This window comes from Plecotus auritus (genome assembly GCF_963455305.1).
Source record: "Plecotus auritus genome assembly, chromosome: 11".
Lineage (NCBI taxonomy): Eukaryota > Metazoa > Chordata > Mammalia > Chiroptera > Vespertilionidae > Plecotus > Plecotus auritus.
The window spans coordinates 1,954,253-1,973,589 of NC_137777.1; the positions used below are offsets into that span (position 1 = coordinate 1,954,253).

General features: G+C 56.0%; 1 protein-coding gene across 1 annotated transcript in view; it reads left to right on the top strand.

The window, feature by feature from the left end:
- The window catches only part of TRAPPC9 (trafficking protein particle complex subunit 9), a 171,600-nt gene that overhangs the window by 47,911 nt on the left and 104,352 nt on the right, over positions 1 to 19,337 (top strand). Inside the window, 6 exon segments of the mRNA XM_080646835.1 lie at positions 1,009 to 1,094; positions 5,463 to 5,589; positions 6,759 to 6,891; positions 8,649 to 8,812; positions 9,535 to 9,687; positions 12,299 to 12,423. Of these exon segments, the coding sequence (XP_080502961.1) occupies positions 1,009 to 1,094; positions 5,463 to 5,589; positions 6,759 to 6,891; positions 8,649 to 8,812; positions 9,535 to 9,687; positions 12,299 to 12,423 (788 nt within the window).

Genomic DNA, 19,337 nt, shown 5'->3' on the forward strand with positions numbered 1-19,337 from the left:
GGCTGAGGATGCATTCGGTGGGTGAGGCCAGATTTTTTCCGAGATGAACAGAAGCTGCAGCCAGAATACAAGTTTTGGTTGAATACCCAGGGGCAGGAAATGCACTTTACGCTCCGCGGCTTCTGTCCCTTTGGTAACATGCTCATCAGCTAGGACCCGCCTAGAGGTTTGAAGAATCACGGATCTTTATGCCACAGTTCCAGTCTCCACGAACGAGTGTTGTTGTATGATGGGGGCGTTGTATAACGGACACCCCCCTTCTCTTGCTAGCTGTCGGCCAGGACCGCGCTCAGCTCCTCCAGGCCGCTCCTGGGCCTTTGCCACGTGGCCTCCAGAGGCCCTCTCCGGCTCTGACTCTCTTCTTTCAGGAAGGGTTTGGTACGGTCTCTTTTACAGGGCTCACCTGATTAGACCAGGCCCACCCAGGGCACTCTCCCTTTGATTGACCCGAAGCCGACCGATTGGAGACCTGAGTCTGCAGAATCCCTTCACCTCTGTTACAGAGCAGAGCCGCCTCCTCATGTTCGCACGCAGGGGAGAGGCTCGCCCAGGGCACCTGCCCCAGGCTGGGCGTTTTCTCAGAACTCTGCCTCCCACAGGGTGCCGGGCAGCTGCCCTGGGAGTGGTCAGGGAGGAGAAGCCACTGTGTTACGGCGGGGAGAGAGGGGAGAAGCTATATGTCACTAACTGGCCTCGGGCCCGGGAAGCTGTGTGGCTGGCGGCTCCACGCCCAGCCGGGTGCTGTCGGGACTGGTTTCGTGAGGCTGCATTTGGCTTGATGGCGAGAATCAGCCTCTGCTGACGGCAAGAAATACCTGTCACGTGGCACCCAAGTGGCGGTAGGACTGGTCTGGTTCCGAGAAAGCCCGTGGGGAAGCCAGCTGTGGTTGGTTACCTCATGACGATATTTATGCCCGCTGCTTCGCCGGAGAAAGGAATTTCCAGAGGAAACCATGTCAAATACGCAGAGTACCAACTAACACATGGCCCCTGTGTGTGTGTTTCTAGATTTCCAGTGGGTGCAGGGAGATGTGTGCGAAGTTCAGCTGATGGTTTACAACCCCATGCCCTTTGAACTCCGAGTTGAGAACATGGTATGTATCACCAATCATTCGACCCTTTGGGGCTGACTACCAACTTACCATGAAGGTGTGTTTTTTACCTAATACTAGGTGTACGGTTAATAATGGCGGGTTTTGTAATCAAGGAAAACAAGATAATTTCAAGAGAAACATCATAAGTGCTTTATTCAAAGTAATGTCCATCGCTAGCTATACATTCCCCCATCTTTCAGGTAATTTGTGGATACCGTCCCAATAGAACTTTTCTTGTTTTGAGGCAAACCATTCAGAGACCCAATTTTCCACTTCTTCGTATGTTTTGAAGGGCTGCTTAGAAAGTGCGTGTGCCATCGATCGGAACAAGTGGTCATCTGAAGGAGCAAGGTCTGGTGAATACAGTGGGTGGGTTAATACTTCCCAGGCAAGATCTTTTAATGTGTCTTTAACTGGTTTTGAAGTGTGTGATGGTGCGTCATCATGAAGCAAAATTACTTTGCCGTGTCTTCTGGCACATTCTGGTGGTTTTAAGATCAAAGTGTGGTTCAAATTGATTATTTGTTTTCTGTAGCGATCAGTATTAACGGTTTCACCTGGTTTTAGAAGCTCATAATACACCACACCTTCCTGATCCCACCAAACGCAGAGCATTGTCTTCTTTCTGAAGCGATTTGGCCTTGCAGTCAATGCTGATGGTTGACCTGGATCACCCCATGATTTTGTGCATTTGGGATTCTCCAAATAAATCCATTTTCATCGCCAGTCACAATTCGATGCAAAAAAGACTTGCTTTCGTGCCGTTGAAGCAACACATTACTGATGACTTTTCGGTTTTCCATTTGTCTCTCCTTCAGTTGATGTGGCACCCATTTTCCTTCCTTCAAAATCCTTCCCATTCCTTGTAAACGATCGGAAATTGTTTGCTGAGCAACATGTAATCTTTCTGCAAGTTGTTTTTGAGTTTGACACGCATCTTCATCCAATAATGCTTGTCATTGTTGGTCTTCAAACTTTTTCGGTTAACGTGGACGTTCTTTGTCTTTCACATTGAAATCATCCCTTTTAAAGCGTTTAAACCAGCGTTCACAAGTATCTTGAGAGGGAGCATGTTCACCATAAGCTTCCCGAAGTAAATGTTAACTTTTTCTTCAAAATAATGAATTAAAACTTCCCGCAAATGCTCTCTTTTTGGCACAAAATTCGACATTTTTAAGCGTAAAAGTATCTATGATGTTAACACCTTCAGTAAATTTGACATGAAGTATTGAAGTTTGCTGTCAATACAACAAAATAGCATCCATGTCAAGTCGCATGTAGATCAGCATGTGTGACTCCACCTATGGAAGAGAACCCGCGTTGTCAGCCGTGCACCTGGCGCGGGAGGCGCACCTGTGCTGTGCCCGGCTTTGATTTGCGTTGTCAGGGCTGGTCAGCCTCTGGTGAGTGGGCAGCGCACCTTACCTTTCCCGAGCCTCTCGTGCCTGGCGCTCGGTCGGTGTTGGAATCAGTGGACAGAGGTCCCTCTGATTGGGACACACCTCGCATCTAGTTGTTGGAAATCGGACTTGAAATCGTCTCCTTGAGGTTTGCGTGCGACGACCACAGGTCACGCTGCTGCTGCATGATGATGGGTGACCAAGGCTGAGGGAGAGGGTGACGTTCTCATCGTTCTCCTGGGCCTTCTCTCAGCCTTGAGACCCGGGTGCTGGTCCTGTGTGCAGGGCGCTCCAGCTCACCAGGGAGCGGTGTCTGTCGGAAGTGCTCACCTGACTCCATTGTGGGAGGGGGCTTTGTCCCGGCTGCCCAGGCTAGTCCCCGTGAGCCCAGGGCAGAGCCCACTGCGCACGTCCCCTGCGTGAGCATTCACAGAGGCCTGCGGTGTGGCTCCCAGCGAGACACTCGGAGTTTTCGGACTCCCGTTCAGGGGCCAGGGCAGGTGCTTCGTGCAGGTGTGTGGCTGAGTGCCCATGCCGTGGCCAGGCCTCGGGCGGGGCACCGGGACCCGGTCCCTGTGGTCACGTGGTCAGTGCTGTGGTGTGGGGTGCACGAGGGGCCACAGGACCCCGTGCAGTCAGGGAGGGATGACGACGGCTCGGCTGAGAGCACCAGGTGAGTCAGCGTTCCCGGGCGGGCGGGCGTTTTTATAGTGATGCTCAGGCCTTCAGCACGCGGCACAGTTTTCTGAGTCTGTGTGAGTTCTTAGCGCGTCCGCTGCCTATTGAGCTGACAGTGCTGAGGCTGTTAGAGGCGGGCCTTCGAGGGTGCCGCCCCCCGCGGTACGGGAACGGGCTGGCCTACGGCTTGGCTTGTGACCAGGCCTCTCCAGGGACTGTCTGTCTCTTGGCCAAACGGGGAATGATAGTTGTTTAGACAATCCTCCCCAAAGTGATCAAAGTATCCTCTGCCTCCTGCTTTTTCTTATACAGGTTTTATCTTAAAAAAAGTAGCTTTTAATAAAAAATTGGGAAGAACGAAGACTAAAATAAAAATTACCACTAGGAGCCTTGGCTGGTGTGGCTCAGCAGTTAGAGTGTCGGCTGGTGCACCACAGGGTCTCGGGTTCTCCCTTCAAGGGCACGTAGCTGGGTCGCAGGTCAGTCCCCAGCCCAGGTCAGGGCATGTGCGGGAGGTAACCAATCAATGTGTCTTTCTCCCATCTGCGTTTCTCTCTGTCTCTGTCTCCCTCCATTCTACTCTCTCTCTCTCTCAAAAAAAAAAAAAAAAAAAAAAAAAAGACACTAGGAGGTAGCCCCCCAGTCATGGTCAGGTTTTAAAAAATTAGGTCATGAACTATCTAAAACATAGGACGTGTTACAGGGAATAATCAGCATTCACATATCCACCATCCACATTTAGAAAACGCTAGCAGCTGGCCGTATTTGCGTTAGCTATTTTAAAAAGAAACAGAATGCTGCTGTGTCTCACCTAGAGGCACCAGCCAGCTAATTGGTTTCCGCTCCACTCCTGCCCATGACATCTGTTCTGTACGTGGTTGGGTCATTTCACACTTCGGCTCCAAACCTGGCTCAGGTGTGCTCACTGCCGCTGCAGTGTCTCCTGGGTGCTTTCTGTAGACAGAGGTAGGACAATTGTGCATGCATGTACAATAGAAACGAACTTCCATATGTACCTATGTGCACATGCACACAGACATACACATGTATCGACACACATGTACACAGACACACATGCCCACATACACTTATATGCATGTACACACAACCATGTATGCCCATATGTGCCTACATGCATGCACACACAGACATGAATATCTACGTGTATCTACCTGTATGTATGTCCATATGTGCCTACATGCATGCCCCTGCATACGTGTTCATAGACTCATGCCCCAATGCACAGCACAAACACACATTTCATAAATCCCCACGTCACAGTGGTACCTCCAGCTCTAACCCGTCTCCATAAGTCCTCTCTTGCCTTCCTCCATTCCACACCTGTGTCCCTTCTTCCAGCGTGAGGACTCGGCTCACAACATCATCACGTTCTTCTAGGCCCGTGGTCGGCAAACTGCGGCTCGTGAGCCACATGCGGCTCTTTGGCCCCTTGAGTGTGGCTCTTCCACAAAATACCACGGCCTAGGCGAGTCTATTTTGAAGAAGTGACGTTAGAAGAAGTTTAAGTTTAAAAAATTTGGCTCTCCAAAGAAATGTCGATCGTTGTACTGTTGATACTTGGCTCTGTGGACGAATGAGTTTGCTGACCACTGTTCTAGGCTATTACAGAAATACCTTTCCTTTTTTAAAATGACGACTTGGCCACTTTGCTAAATGCACTTATTAGTTTTTTCACTTGGATTCCGTAGGGTTTTCTGTGGCCACAGTTGTGTGTGTGTGTGTGTGTGTGTGTGTGTGTGTGTGTGTGAATAGCTGTCTATGTGCCTTTTATTTCCTTTTCTTGCCTCATTGCACTGGGCCATGTCTGTTACAATGTGGGGCAGTCCAGAGCTGACATCCTGCATAGTTTCCGGTCGTGGGGCAGCTCCTTAAGGCCAGGGACTCGGTCTCGCTCACTGTCAAGCGTGTGCCTGGCACCCACGGAGATGAGCTGCTGCTCCATAGATGCCGGATGACGTATTTCCACGCTTGGTGTTTTTCCTCTTCGTTTACATTCCCATTTGGCAGAACCACAAAACCCAGTCAGGACAGGAAAATAGCCATCGGGGCTAATGCCAAGCGGGCTTGGTCCAGGCGCACACGCTGCTCCCGTTCCCGGCTGTTCCGTGTGAACGCACTTTCACGTCCCCACTGCCCCTGAGTTCTGTGAGAGCCTCTCCCTCAGCAACCCTGGGCCGGCCCGTCCGTGGCCGCACCCCGGCTGCTCTGGAGCTGAGCGGGCTTATGGGTCTGGGCTGCGCTCATTCATGTCGCCCGCCGCTTGTTCCAGGGGCTCCTCACGAGTGGAGTGGAGTTCGAGTCTCTTCCTGCGGCACTTTCCCTCCCGGCCGAGTCTGGTCTTTACCCAGTGACGCTCGTCGGGGTCCCCCAGACGACGGGGACGATTTCCGTGAACGGTAAGGGGAATTTCTCTCCCATTCCGGTCAGGGAGGACAGCCGGCCGCTCTGTTGCCCTGCCTCACGGAGGCCTGTCACCCGTCAGCAGCATCCTAGTCCCAACCACCAGACATTGCTTCATTTCTTTACATAGGGAACGTTGTTTGTAATACTACCTCAAAACTTCAGAAGCCGTTCTATTTATTTTTTATTTTTAAATAAATTTGTATGGATTTCAGAGTGGGAGAGATAGAGGCATAAATGATGAGAGAGAATCATCGATTGGCTGCCTCCTGCATGTCCCCTACTGGGAATCGAGCCCACAACCCAGACATGTGCCCTGACCAGGAATTGAACCATGACCTCCTGGTTCATAGGTCGACGCTCAACCACTGAGCCACGCTGGCTGGCCTCAAAAGCCATTTTATTTATTTATTTATTTATTTATTTATTTTTAAATATATTTTTATTGATTTCAGAGAGAAAAGGAGAGGGAGAGAGAGAGAGACATCAATGATAAGAGAGAATCATTGATCGGCTGCCTCCTGCATGCCTCCTACTGGGGATCGGGCCCACAACCTGGGCATGTGCCCTTGACTGGAATCGAACCCGGGACCCTTCAGTCCCCAGGCCTATGCTCTGTCCAATGAGCCACACCAGCCAGGGCGTCAAAGGCCATTTTAAAGCTTGAACAGTTCCAAGTGCTTACGTAGCCAAGGGAGTTTCTTCTCTTGTGGAAGCTGTGCAGCTCTTAGGTTGTCGTTGCTGTCCACAGCAGCAGGCACCGTCTCGTGTGGCGGTGATGATGACAAGAATCGGCTCTGGAGCGTAGACTTGGAACCCTTTTTCAAATACTTAAGTCACGTCATGTCCTGGGAAGGAATGCTGGCTCTCACTCTCACTTCATAGACAACTGCATTTGAAAAGCACACCAGGAAAGGGACACGATATCATTAAGTTGTGCAGAGAGCCCAGTGCACAGAGACCTCACGTGCACGTGTTCACTGGGGCGTGGGCAGCCTGGTGAGGGGGGCACGCGGGTGCTGCAATTAGCTCCGCCTCCGGGGGAGCCGTGGGGCCCGTGGGTGGGACTGGCGGGTGACGGGCCAACCTCAGCTCCGTTTGCACTGTTCTCACTACGGGGCTGCCCGCAGGCCTGAGACTGGAAGCCCCTCCTCTTGTCTCCCAGGTTACCACACCACCGTCTTTGGCGTCTTCAGCGACTGTTTGCTGGACAACCTCCCGGGAATCAAGACCAATGGCTCCACAGTCGAAGTCATTCCTGCTCTGCCCAGACTGCAGATCGGCACGTCTCTGCCCAGGTAGACGCCGCAGAGCCGGCGCCGGCCTCCGGGCAGCACGTGGCCCCGAGGCCGATGGCTCAGTGTGCGTCGCTCCGTGTGCACCTCTCGGGCACCGGGATCCGGGGTCAGGCTCGGCTTGGCGACCAGAGTGTGGGCGAGGGCTGTCGGGGCAGCAGGGAGCGCTGGGCTCTGTGACAGCGAACGGAGAAGCGGAAGTGTTCCTTACCCAGAGCAGACGGTGTGGAGTCAGCCTCTGCAGGCACAGTTCCTGGGAGATCAGTGAGGGGCGGGCACATGGGGTTAAATTACCGGCGTCAGTACCTAGAAGATAAACCCTTAAGTAAGGACGCAGGGTAACAACGATAGTAACGCTCATAAGCCCGAGCCAGTGTGGCTCAGTGGATAGGGCGTCGGCCTGCGGACCAAAGGCTCCCGGGTTCAATTCGGGTCAAGGGCACGTACCTCGGTTGCAGGCTCCTTCTTGGCCCCGGTCGGGGCACGTGCAGGAGACAACCAATCGATGTGTTTCTCTCACATCGATGGTTCTATCTTTCCCTCTCTTTTCCACTCTCTCTGAAATCAACGAAAAAATATCCTTGGGTGAGATGAACAACAACAACAAAAAAGATATAATACAAATAAACAGTACAGTAATTAATAGTAATATAAGAATAAACTTGGCATTTTGGGTACTCACAATTGCAAACCCACTTTTGCCAACCCCTGTACGTATTAATTACATTATAGGTAGTGGGATAGATTACTTTTTGCATAAGCATATAACATAAGCTAAACACATTTACTTCAATGACGTCAGAAGGCACATCGTGAAAAGTATCTCGGAATACCATCACCATTCATGCCCTTGCTCTTGGAACTGGGGATTGTCTCCGTTTTGGCTCTTACGGAAAATGCTGACCCTCTTGGCTGTTTTTGTAAGCTGTGTCGTGGTATTTTCTGAAATGTCTTAAAGGCTCCCTCACACATGTCGTGGTCACTGTGCTGGACGCTGGGCGCAGGCCTGACACACCAGCCCTGTCCTTGTCCAGGCAGTTCCAGTGCCGCGGGGAGATGGACAGGGAGCGACAGTCCCAGGGCGCTGTCCTCAGGACGCTGGCAGGGCTGGGGGCACAGGGGCTGCGGGAGTCCTTCCAGGAGTGGCGTGCACACCTGCCACGGGAGAGGTGCGGGAGGAGGAGTTAGCAGGGGAGCGGCGGACAGGAGGGTTCTCTCGCTAAGGGAGCAGCCTGAGAGACCAGAGGCAGGGGGAACGTCGCGTGAGTGAACTGAGAAGGGATCCTGGAACGAACTGGGAGAGCTGAAGGTGTAAAGCGTCTGGAAGAAAGTTTTCGTGGTCTTGGGTTAGGCAAAGAGTTCTGCTGTTGACATCAAAAGCAAATTCTCTATCCGGGCTGGAACCAGAGACCTGGGCCCGGCGTGACTGGTCCGTGAGCCCAACTCGTTGAAGCGTCGGCTTCTCCCTGCACAGCGCAGCTGTGAGAGCGGCACTGGCTAAAGCCCTCTTTTCTGTGCTTTGGGCCAGACAGTGGGGATTGAAGCTCCCTGTGGCGCGTACAAACCGCACTCGGGTCTGCCCGCTCCTCTGTGGCCAATTCACCCTCCTGTTCCTGCTGGTGGGGCTGAGTTCCCTGTTTAAAGCCCGGATTTCCTGTCCCCAGTTCTGAATTCTAAGTGCGGTGACATGAATACTTCTAAAATGCATTGGTTTTCTTCTTCCTTTTTACGATGTATTATTGTTATTACCATTACCTTAGGTCTGCACACTCCTTGCAACCTGCCTCTGGTGACGAAATATCCACGCATGTGTCTGTCCAGCTTTACAACGGAGAGACCCAGCAGCTTGTCATCAAGTTGGAGAACATCGGAGTGGAGCCCTTGGAGAAGCTGGAAGTCACCTCCAGAGTCCTCGCCTCCAAAGGTGGGTGCTCCCGGCAGGTTTGCCCTCAGCAGTGTTATCGTCTCTGTTCGCAGAGACACCCGTTTCTGTGCCGCGTTCAGAGCATCTGAAAGCTTCTCCCTCTGTCTGATGCCCTCGGGGACGTGGTGTTCTGGTCATGTGTGAGGAGCGCACGCAGGAGGCTACTGGAGCAGAGGGCGCACCTGTCCCCGGCCTTTCTGTCGTAGACCCTCAGGAAGCATTCTTGAGCGAATGAATGCAGGGGCGTTCGCAGGCTCAGAAGTGTCCACCTGGGACCCACCTGTCACCTGCAGCCAGGGTTTCCTGAGTGGGTCTAGCGCCTGGAGCCCATGCACCCCTCTGACGGGCTCTCTGTGGGCCACTGAGCTCAGCAGGCCCGAGGCACAGGGCATCTCCATGAGTGCACTGGAGGGGTGGACTCCGGCAGCGTGAGCCGTTAGCACACTGTGCATTTATGAGCGTGCGCCAGGCACACTCCGTGTAGAAAACCACAGGGAGCCGCTCAGTGGTTGCTAAGGTGACTTGGCTTTAAGGTTGGCGCCTCATCCCTCCTCCTCACACACCCAGGACCCTGGCACTTCCTGGTGCTTTGATCTGTCACATTCGCAGTGGTTTGCGTTTTTCTTGGCTTTCGGAGAGTGCGTCAGAACCTCCCAGGGGGGTCAGCGAGCCTCCCGTCGCCTCAGTCACGTTATCGCTATCGCACTGTGTTGTCACTGCAGAAAAGCTGTACGGCGACTTCCTGAGCTGGAAGCTGGAGGAAGCCCTGGCCCAGTTTCCCCTGCAGCCCGGCCAGGTGGCCACGCTCACCGTCAGCATCCAGGCGAAGCTGGACTTCTCATGCCAGGAGAACCTCCTCCAAGACCTCAGCGACGGTGAGCGCTTCCGTTCCCATTGGCACTCCGCGGTCCCGGCAGCACCACGCGGCCGCCCTTGCTTGGCGCTCACTGACTCCGCTGCCTGAGCCTCCTGGGCGCCCCGTGACCCGAGTGAGTTTCCGTGTATCTGAGAGCAGCACGGGGCTTCTCCGTTAAAGCTCTTCGTTCACACCCTTCACTGTGCTGTGCTCGTGGGCCAGGAGGGCATCCCGAGTTGGTGGAGTGACGGACCTGCATTTTTCCAGTTCACCTGCTGTGATCTCATTAGCGGGGATGGTGGAGCTCTCCCTCAGAGTCTGGTGATTTCCATGAGGCCTCGGAGTCTAGAGAACGTGGGACTTTATATTTGGGAATATCCGATTACGGATAAGATCCCGTGGATTAATTATGTCAGATTATGAAGCGTGCATCCAGACATTCTCGTGGTAGCATTGTGGGTGTATTAGTTAGCTCCGTCGTAACAAAGGACCACAGACAGCGTGGCTGTACAACAGAAACTTATTTCTCACGGCTCTGGAGGCTGGGCATCTGGGAGCAGGGGCTGGCACGGCGGGGTTTTGGTGAGGGGCCTTCTGGCCTGCAGGTGCCTGCGTGACCCCCCCGCCCTCACATGGCGGAGAGAGCACTCTGGTGTCTGTTTTCAGGGCACCAGCTGTGTGTGCTTAGGCCCCACTCAGGACCCCGTTCAGCCTCAGGGAGCAGCAGGTACAGAGGCCGGACCCTCGGGAGGGAAGTGGGTTTTCCCTTCAGAGGCTAGATGTCTCTCTCGCTCTCTGGAACTGAACTTGGTCTCCCAGCCAGCCTCTCCCAGCCTTCCCTGCATGCTAGGGAAGTGATGCGGTTAAGTCGAACTTGAGAGACTAGGCTAGTTATGGGTTTTGTCTTATTAATTCATTTACTTACTGCTTACTGCGGGCTCGTGATCTGCGTGAGCCCGGGCCAGCTGGTGTGGGGGATCCAGGAGTGGGAGCGACGAGGACTCTGCCTTCATGGAGTTTGCAGTCCGTAAGGGGTTGGAGACACGCACACATCGCTGGAGTAATTGTGGCGGGTTTTGTGGGATGCTTGCCGGTGCCGGGCACTGAGATACGTACTGTATATGCATGACTCATTCATGCTTCCCGACAGTCCCACGGTCCGTGTGTTACCGCTGCTCCCACTTTGGGGAGGAGGCACTTCAGGCTCCAAGAGGACTTGGCTGAGGCCATTCAGCCGGATGGTGGAGAGGCTGGGAGTCAGGCCTCCAGGGTCTGATCTCCACCCACGTCCCTGGCAGCAGCTTGTGCTCCTGGGTTGGACTGCAGGCAGGGAGCGGGTCCTGGGGTCACACGTTGCAGCGGAGCATTACGGAAGAGGATGCCGGTGACCGGAGACAAGGACACCGGGTGGAGGGGGGACAGAGGGGAGAGTTTTGGTGGAAGTGCCTGGATCCAGGAGCAGGACTGCCAGGACTCAGAGCCGGCCGTGGTCCCTGGGAGGCTGCGCTGTTTCCAGTCTGCCCTCCCCTTAGTGTGTCATCCTTCGGGGTCCCACCCAAAGATTTCCGGGACTCAGCGTCAGTGTCCTGCCTCCTTGGGGGACACTCAACGCCAGGGTTTTCCCCACCTGGCCCTGCGACTACGTCAGAGGCCCTGCTCACACCCCCGGCCTCTGGGTCCAGGTCTCTTCTGGAACCTGCAGGCCCCTCTGGAAACTTGGTGCTGGACTGTGTGTCTCCACTCAGCTTTTCCAGCTGCGGGTGTGGGTGCTCGTTCCCGGGGCATCACCGGACGCAGGGAGCGCAGGCTGGGCTGGCAGAGGCTGGCTCTCCCCTGGCTCACTGGACACAGGGAGCGCAGGCTGGGCTGGCAGAGGCTGGCTCTTCCCCTGGCTCACTGGATGCAGGGAGTCCAGGCTGGGCTGGCAGAGGCTGGCTCTTCCCCCTTGCTCACTGGACGCAGGGAGTCCAGGCTGGGCTGGCAGAGGCTGGCTCTTCCCCCTGCTCACTGGACGCAGGGAGCGCAGGCTGGGCTGGCAGAGCCTGGCTCTCCCCACTGCTCCCTGGAGTGCAGGGAGCGCAGGCTGGGCTGGCAGAGGCTGGCTCTCCCCCTGGCTCACCGGAGTGCAGGGAGCGCAGGCTGGGCTGGCAGAGGCTGGCTCTCCCCCTGGCTCACCGGAGTGCAGGGAGCCCAGGCTGGGCTGGCAGAGGCTGGCTCTCCCCCTGGCTCACTGGACGCAGGGAGCCCAGGCTGGGCTGGCAGAGGCTGGCTCTCCCCCTGGCTCACTGGATGCAGGGAGCCCAGGCTGGGCTGGCAGAGGCTGGCTCTCCCCCTGGCTCACTGGATGCAGGGAGCGCAGGCTGGGCTGGCAGAGGCTGGCTCTCCCCCTGGCTCACTGGACGCAGGGAGCCCAGGCTGGGCTGGCAGAGGCTGGCTCTCCCCCCTGCTCACTGGAGTGCAGGGAGTCCAGGCTGGGCTGGCAGAGGCTGGCTCTCCCCCCTGCTCACTGGAGTGCAGGGAGCGCAGGCTGGGCTGGCAGAGGCTGGCTCTCCCCGCTTACTGTTCATTCTGAGCGAGAGCTCCTCCATCCATCCAGCTGCCCCTCCCTTCACTCTGTCCTCACCTTTCAGATGGGATCAGCGTGAGCGGCTTCCCCCTGTGCAGCCCCTTCCGCCAAGTCGTGAGGCCGCGCGTGGAGAGCAAGGCCGCGAACCCGCCCGAGGGCAGCAAGCCTGGGGACCCGAGCCACACGAAGGTGAGTTGGCCCCACACGCGTGCCGCTGGCCAAAGGGTCGGCGCTCGGCTCCTGCCGAGCCTTTCCGGAGGCAAGGTTCTGGGTGTTTCTCCAAACGGGAAGGTGGCTTGGGCGTGCAGCGGTGGTGTGTTTGGGACCGTGTTTGTGGAATGTGGTTTCTCGGGTGTTCCTCGCTGGCACGGGACGCAGGCTCCGTGGGCCGGCGTGCTCCATCCGTGGTGTTGCTGACTCGCTTCCATGAAATCTGGGAATGGGGGGTCCAACCAAGGCGGGCTCTGAGTGGAGTAGGCTGCTTCCTGCCTCTTGCTTTGTTTGAAAACGTATTTATTGCATTATTATTCCCCGTTCAGACGTTGATCCCGTAAACTTTTCTTATTTCTTTGGCACCTCCTCCCCCTCATTGGTTTGCAGACATTTAGGCAGCCAGAGGCACGTGCGGTAGCAGGTGGGTGCAGTGCGAGGTTGGGGTGCGTGGGGGCCTCCGGACAAGCAGAGGGGGTCATGTCGCCAGAGCTCCTGTGTCTGAACTGGAGTGTGGGTCTTGGGTCACAGGGTCAGATTTAAAAATCGCGGGCCTCGCCCTTCCTGCTGGTTGGGTGATGGTGGCGATGTATGAGTTTTATATAGTTGGGAGTTGCATGTTTTACCTATAAGAATAAAAGGGTAATATGCTGATTAGACCGGGTTGTCCAGACATCTTCTGGACGTCCGACTTTCTTACGGACAAAGCCACGGTGGCGGGGGCTGAGGCAGAGGCGGTTAGGGGCAACCAGGTCGGCAGGGGGGCAGTTAGGGGGCAACCAGGTTGGCAGGGGGGCAGTTAGGGGGTGACTAGGCTGGCAGGGGGGAAGTTAGGGGATGACCAGGCCAGCAGGAGGGCAGTTAGGGGACAGCCAGACCGGCAGGGGGGGCGATTAGGGGGCAACCAGGCCAGCAAGCAGAGGCAGTTAGGGGCGATCAGGCGGGCGAGCGATTAGGAGCCAGTGGTCCTGGATTGCAAGTCGGACATCCCCCGAGGGGTCCCAGATCGGAGAGGGTGCAGGCTGGGCTGAGTAATGACTGTAAATGCGGTGCTTGCATGTGTATTTAAATAGAATTATTTAAATGCAGTTACCGTTTACTGAGGGCATCCTTGGCGTCTGGCACTTGTATGGAGATTGTTGTTCTAATTCTCACAACGACCCTGAGAGTGGTCTTCTCCTCCAGTGAGGGCGCTGGCTCCGGGGGATGCAACACGCTCAGTCCCTCTGGTCCCCGCCCGTTGCACGGTGACGTGCACCACCCTCCTGAGTTTTGTGCATTGAGCCCAAAGCCTGCCTCTCTCTCTCTCTCTCTCTCTCTCTCTGTTAATCCTCACCCGAGGGTATTTTTCCCATTGATTTTCAGAGCGAGTGGGAGGGAGGGAGGGAGAGAGATAGAGTGAGAGAAGCATTGTGTGAGAGGGACACATGGATTGGTTGCCTCCTGCCCGCAGCCTGTCTGGGGCCGTGGATCGCCCTTTAACCCAGGTACTTGCCCTTGACCTGGAATTGACTCCAAGACCCTGTGGTGAGCAGGCCGACACTCTGACCACTGAGCACATCAGCCAGGGCAACCCTCTTGATCCTGCTTTCCAGGCCTTGGTTTGGCCCCACCAGCCGTGGTGGTTTGTAGGTTCTCTCCGTCCCTTCCAGTCGTGCCTGTCTGTCCGCCAGGCGCCCTGAGCCTCCTGAGTGTTGGCTTCTTGCCCAGGCCCCAGGAGGAAAGGGGCTGGCAGTGGTGGACTGCGCTCTGCAGGCCCGGCCGTGCGCAGTGCTGTCTGCTCAGAGGTGTTCTCGGCGTTTGCAGATATCTCATCAGGGAAGGGGGGACACTGGGATTTAGGGAAGGTCTGGGCCTCGCCCCGGTTCATGGAGTTAGTTAGCGGTGACGGATCCAGGGTAGAATCCGGGTCCCTCCTAACCTGGAGCCTGAGTAGGATGGGACCCATATCCAGACTCGGAGCAGGATGTCCCAGGTGACAGACCCCGTGCCCCAAAGGTGGCAGGGAGGTTTGTGGGGGAGCAACTCCATTAGTCGGTGGTCCGTTGCTGGGGAGCTTGAAACTGAAACGCCGCAGCGTCCCCGGTGTCAGGGCGCGTCTGCTGCGGTTCTGTGGGATTCCCGAGGGGCGCGGGGAGCTGTGAGCCAGGCCTGGGGTGCTGCTGCGGGGCCCCTATCGCCCGGCCTCCTGGCATCGCCAGCTTGTTACCTCACATCTCCCCAAAGCAGGAAAGATGATTTAATTGGAAATGCGCTCAACCTGTGAAGCTATGACCCAGGAACGGCGTAGTCATGGAAACAATGAGTCAGTGGAAGCAGCTTCGAGGGAGGCCCCCAGGAAGTGAGAAGGCAGTGTGTCCTCAGGTTCCGGGAAGACGTCGTCCCTGTCCAGCGGGCACCCGGCGTCTGTCCTGGTCCTGAGGGGTCATTCTGCACGCTGTGTGGCGAGTCTCTGAGGACCGAACAGAGTGTGTGACGTGGACGCAGGTTAGACAGGCCCTTCCTTCAGCCAGGCCCCGCAGCACGGCCTCCCGGGCCTCGCGTCCCCGGCTGTGACGTGCAGCTGCCTGCACAAGGCTGGCGGGCTTGCTCACAGAACCCAGTCGGAACAGCCTTAGAGCCATTAAGGAAATGGGACTTCTTGCTAAAACCTCCCCATAGAGAACATTCCCAGCCCGATGGTTTCAGTCAGGCATTTTATGAAGCGTTTAAGGGAGGAATAACATGGGTTTTATGTAAACGCTTCTTTCAGCAGACTTGAAAGAGAGTGAATACTCCTAAGTCAGTGGTCGGCAAACTCATTAGTCAACAGAGCGGCAAACCGCGGCTCCCGAGCCGCATGTGGCTTGCGAGCCGCAATTTGCCGACCACTGTCCTGAGTGTTCTGTGGGGTCAGCATTGCCCTGGCACCAAAGCTGAGGGAGAGGGTGTGGGACCACGAGGACCTGAGCATAGACTCCGGGCATGTCCGTTCAGCAACATGTAGAATATGGACCAGGCGGGGTTTACCCGGGGACTGCGAGACTGGTTTTAACATGAGCAGCACAACCCAGCAGTTCTCGGGACCAACAGGCCAGGAAGAAAAGTGACCAGCGTCTCAGTGAGGCTGCAGAAAGGCACCCGACGACAGGCCCTGTCCGTTTCCAATGAAACTCTCACCAGCTGAGAACTGGGGGAACCTCCTCAGCCCCCCACCTACCCTCCCACTGCCTGTACAGGCCAGAGTGACTTCCCCTGGGGCAGCCACCCAGACCGCCTCCCTGGGCCACGCCCCGGCCCCTGCCCTCCAGCTGGTCTGCAGTCCCTACGACTGACCCGACTGAGGTCCTCCCTCAGTTCCTCTGACTCCCTGCATGTCCCCATCTCAGGGCCATGCTCGAGGCGGCCTTGCCTGCCAGGCCCTCCGGGTGGTGCGAGCAGAGCCAGCGTGCCTTCCCGCATCTCCACCGGCCCCGCACTCGCACTTCCGCTGCCATTCTGTGCTTTATGCCTGAGTTCCTAGGAATGTCGTCATGGCCACGGGCTGGTCCCTGCTCGGCCTGAAGCAGATCTCCCCAGATCCGGGTGCTCCCCACAGCTCGGCGACACACTCCCCGTCCACGGACTCTCTTTAACCCGAAGAGTCCCGTCATCAGCGAGGCAAAGCAGCGTGTTCTCATTCGGTCAGGCCTGGCGGTGACGGCCCTCAGGTGAATACTCCCATCGCTTCAGCCTTTGCCCTGGAGCCCTGGATGCTCACGTAGGTTACATTTTAATTGCATTTATAGCGGACCGACCGGAAGCTCTGCTAAGAAACCTTAAGAGCAAATGTAGTTAAAACTGTTTTGCAACAAATGGCCCGTTTCCTTACGCTGTGTTACAAATGAAAACTTTCCGTGAGCGGGGTCCAGTGGCAGAATGAAGGCTCCCCTCGGCTGGGAGGGGAAAATGCATTTGCTCATTGACCGCTTGCGCACAGGACGGCGAGAGGGAGAGCGTGCCGAGGCCGGAGAGGCTTGGGGTCCACACCAGCGAGATTAGTGCTTTCAACAGCGTGTCCAATTGCTGCGCTCACGACAGCGACCTCCCGTTATTGAGGTGGAAATTACCCGCCGCTCCGGAAGATTAAATAACACACCCAAGGTCAAGCAGTTACCAAGTAGAAGTTAAAATTCAGGCCCAGATATGTCTGAGTCCAAAGCTGGTGCTATTTCTAAGTTTCCAAACTTATTATGGGATACAAAACATCCTGTATCGATTCAGGCCGTATTTATAGAGCAGCGAGCAAGCTTTCTCGTTTATCTGACCCTCAGTTTTAATCTGTAAAATGCAGATAATAGGACTTCCTCCTGGGCTGTTATAAGGAGCAAAGTGCCTGCTATTTAGCCCTGGCAGATAAGAAAAGCTTACCAAATGGCAAATCCCGGTCAGTTCCAAATAATTTCTAATCTGTCCCGGTAATAGTTACAGAGACGGGACGTTCTCTCCGCGAAGCTTAAGCACCAAAGCTTCAACGGAACCCTTTAATCTGCCCAGCAATTTCAGCACTGAATAGGGATTGAGCAGAAAGGAGTGGCGTCTCCTGCAGGGGAGTTCTGGAACAGACTTAAGGGCAAGGCCCGAAGAATGTTCCTTGGGGTTCTGTGACACGTTTAGGACTTTCCTTCCGTGATATTCATTGTGCATCGAATCCTTGTAACATTTCGTTCACTCCATCCAGGCCAGTCCTGGGTGTGGGGGTAACAGAGCGGGCGGTCCCGGAGTGTCCCCTGGCAGGAGACCCAGCGATGTGACCTCAGGCTATGGGAGGTGCCGGGACGTGCAGGACGGAGCAGCATGGGGCCCTCTGCGCTCGGGCTGGGCCGTCAGCACACGAGCCTGGTGGACGGCTTGCTGCACAGAAGTCAGGGCACCGTGGGGTGCCAGCACCAGCTGCCATGGTTACCACCGGCCATGTTTCCTAGTAGGTTCTGAGCCAAGGCTGCTAAGGCTGAGGCTCGCACCTTGCTGAGGAATGCCTCCTGCTGCATCGCTGTGTGGTCGCGAGCCCGTTTTATAACTTGCTTTGTCCGTACTGTCCAGTTTTATGTCTCAGTACGTTTTTATTGCTTCTAATATGCAGACAATATTAAAATTTCCCCCACTTGACTCCCAGATTCTATTATAACTAATTAGTCCAAACCAGCGCACCGCCCAGACCACTCCTGCGCCCGCTCTGTGAGCCGCTCTGTGAGCCAGGGAGGTTGGTTTTCATCCAGCACCATCTTCGCTTTGATGTTGCTCAGGCCCTGAAAGAGAGCGAGCTGGAGACCGCAGAGCACCGTGCCGACCCCTCCGGCTGCACGGCCAGGGCACTGGTTTTCGTCTCCCTGGAAGTTAGCCTAAGAACGGACTCTAACTGAGCCCAGGATTCACTGTGCAGGCAATAGTAACTGGCTCCGAGAGGGGGTGCCGTGGCCCCGAGGGCGGGTATGGACCAGGGCCCCGCATTTCCAAACACCAGCCCGGCGCTGTGCTCGCTTTCCGTGTTGGCGACAACCTGTCATCTGCTGGTGTCTGCATCTGGGCTGGGGAAACGGAGGCCTGCGCAGACTCTTCGTGGCAGTCCACACAGCTGAGAGATGGCGTCGTTGCGCCAGGCCCAGGCTTGTCTGAGTCTGAGGTCTGAGGTCTCCCCCCCCCACCCCCCCCAGTGCTGGGACCTTCCCTTGTTCCCGGAGCCCCATGTATATGCCCTGTCCCTCCGTGGACGTGGAGGCTGCGTATACTGCTGCATCTGCCCCCGCGTTGCCCATGTCCTTGGGGTAACATGCCTTCGCCACGCTGGCTGTCACCTCCTCCCTGAGCCCCAGGCCCCCTCCCGCCCCGCTGCTGTCCGCTTTCTCCTCCTTCCCCTTCGACAAGCTCCCGAGTGGGAGTCAGGTGTGATGTGTAGAAATGTCACCAGCATCCAAATGACTCAGTTAAAGAATGACTGTGTTTTCACATTAAATATCAAGACCTGTCATCTGACAGAAGGTACGAATGACAGCGAGATACAATGTTTCCGATTGGAGCCGTTCGCTCACGGGAGTCCAAGAGACTCAGCCACAGCAGGCATCGCACAGGGAGTGGAGACTCGGCACCAGGTTTTCCGGAAGCGTGTGCGACAGCATCTGCCAAAGAGCCATCGGGTGTTAGAAAAGCAATCGACCCGTCAGGAGCAGTGCTGTGCACATGCCGTGCTTCCCTGGGAAGTAGGGGGCAGGAACCGCCCCCCCCCCCAAACTTAATCCAGAGAAGTATGCAGCACCCTAGTGTCAATGTAAACAATTCCAAAAAATCAGTCTGCTGAGGCTGAATGAGGGTGTAAGGGTGCTCCCCAGTCTCCGCCCTTGGGCTCTGGAAGCAGCGGGTGCTCAGCGGCTGGAGGACGGCTGGGTTCCCTCGGCCTGAAGGGCCCTCAGCGTCATTAGTGTGTGGATGCTCGGCCTTTGCAGCCTCCGCAGCCCCACCTCCCAGCTCACACCTTCCTCCTGCCCCTCAGGCCTTGTAAGTCAGAGCGCATGACCCAGGGCTGTGGCCTCCTTTTGAAAAGTGCCTTTTTATTTTGGAATCATTTTACTAGGAAATGGATAGGAAAGCTTCAAAGATAGCAGAGTCCCCACGCCCTCCCAAGCCCGTCTCCCAGCGCCCAGGGTTCAGTGCTGGCGTTGTCAGCTCCTAATGGTGCAGCATAGGAGGTGACAGAGCCTGTCTGAGTCAGGCCAGACGCTGGGCACCCTGAGTGCCCCAGGAGGGAGGCAGGGAGGCGTGGCTCCCGAGTCTGGAGACTAGCGGCCCAGCCCGTGGGTGCGGCCTCCTCCTCACCTCACTGCGCACGCCGGAGGAGACCTGCCATCGTCTTGTTTCTTGAATGTCCTCCACTGCACGAG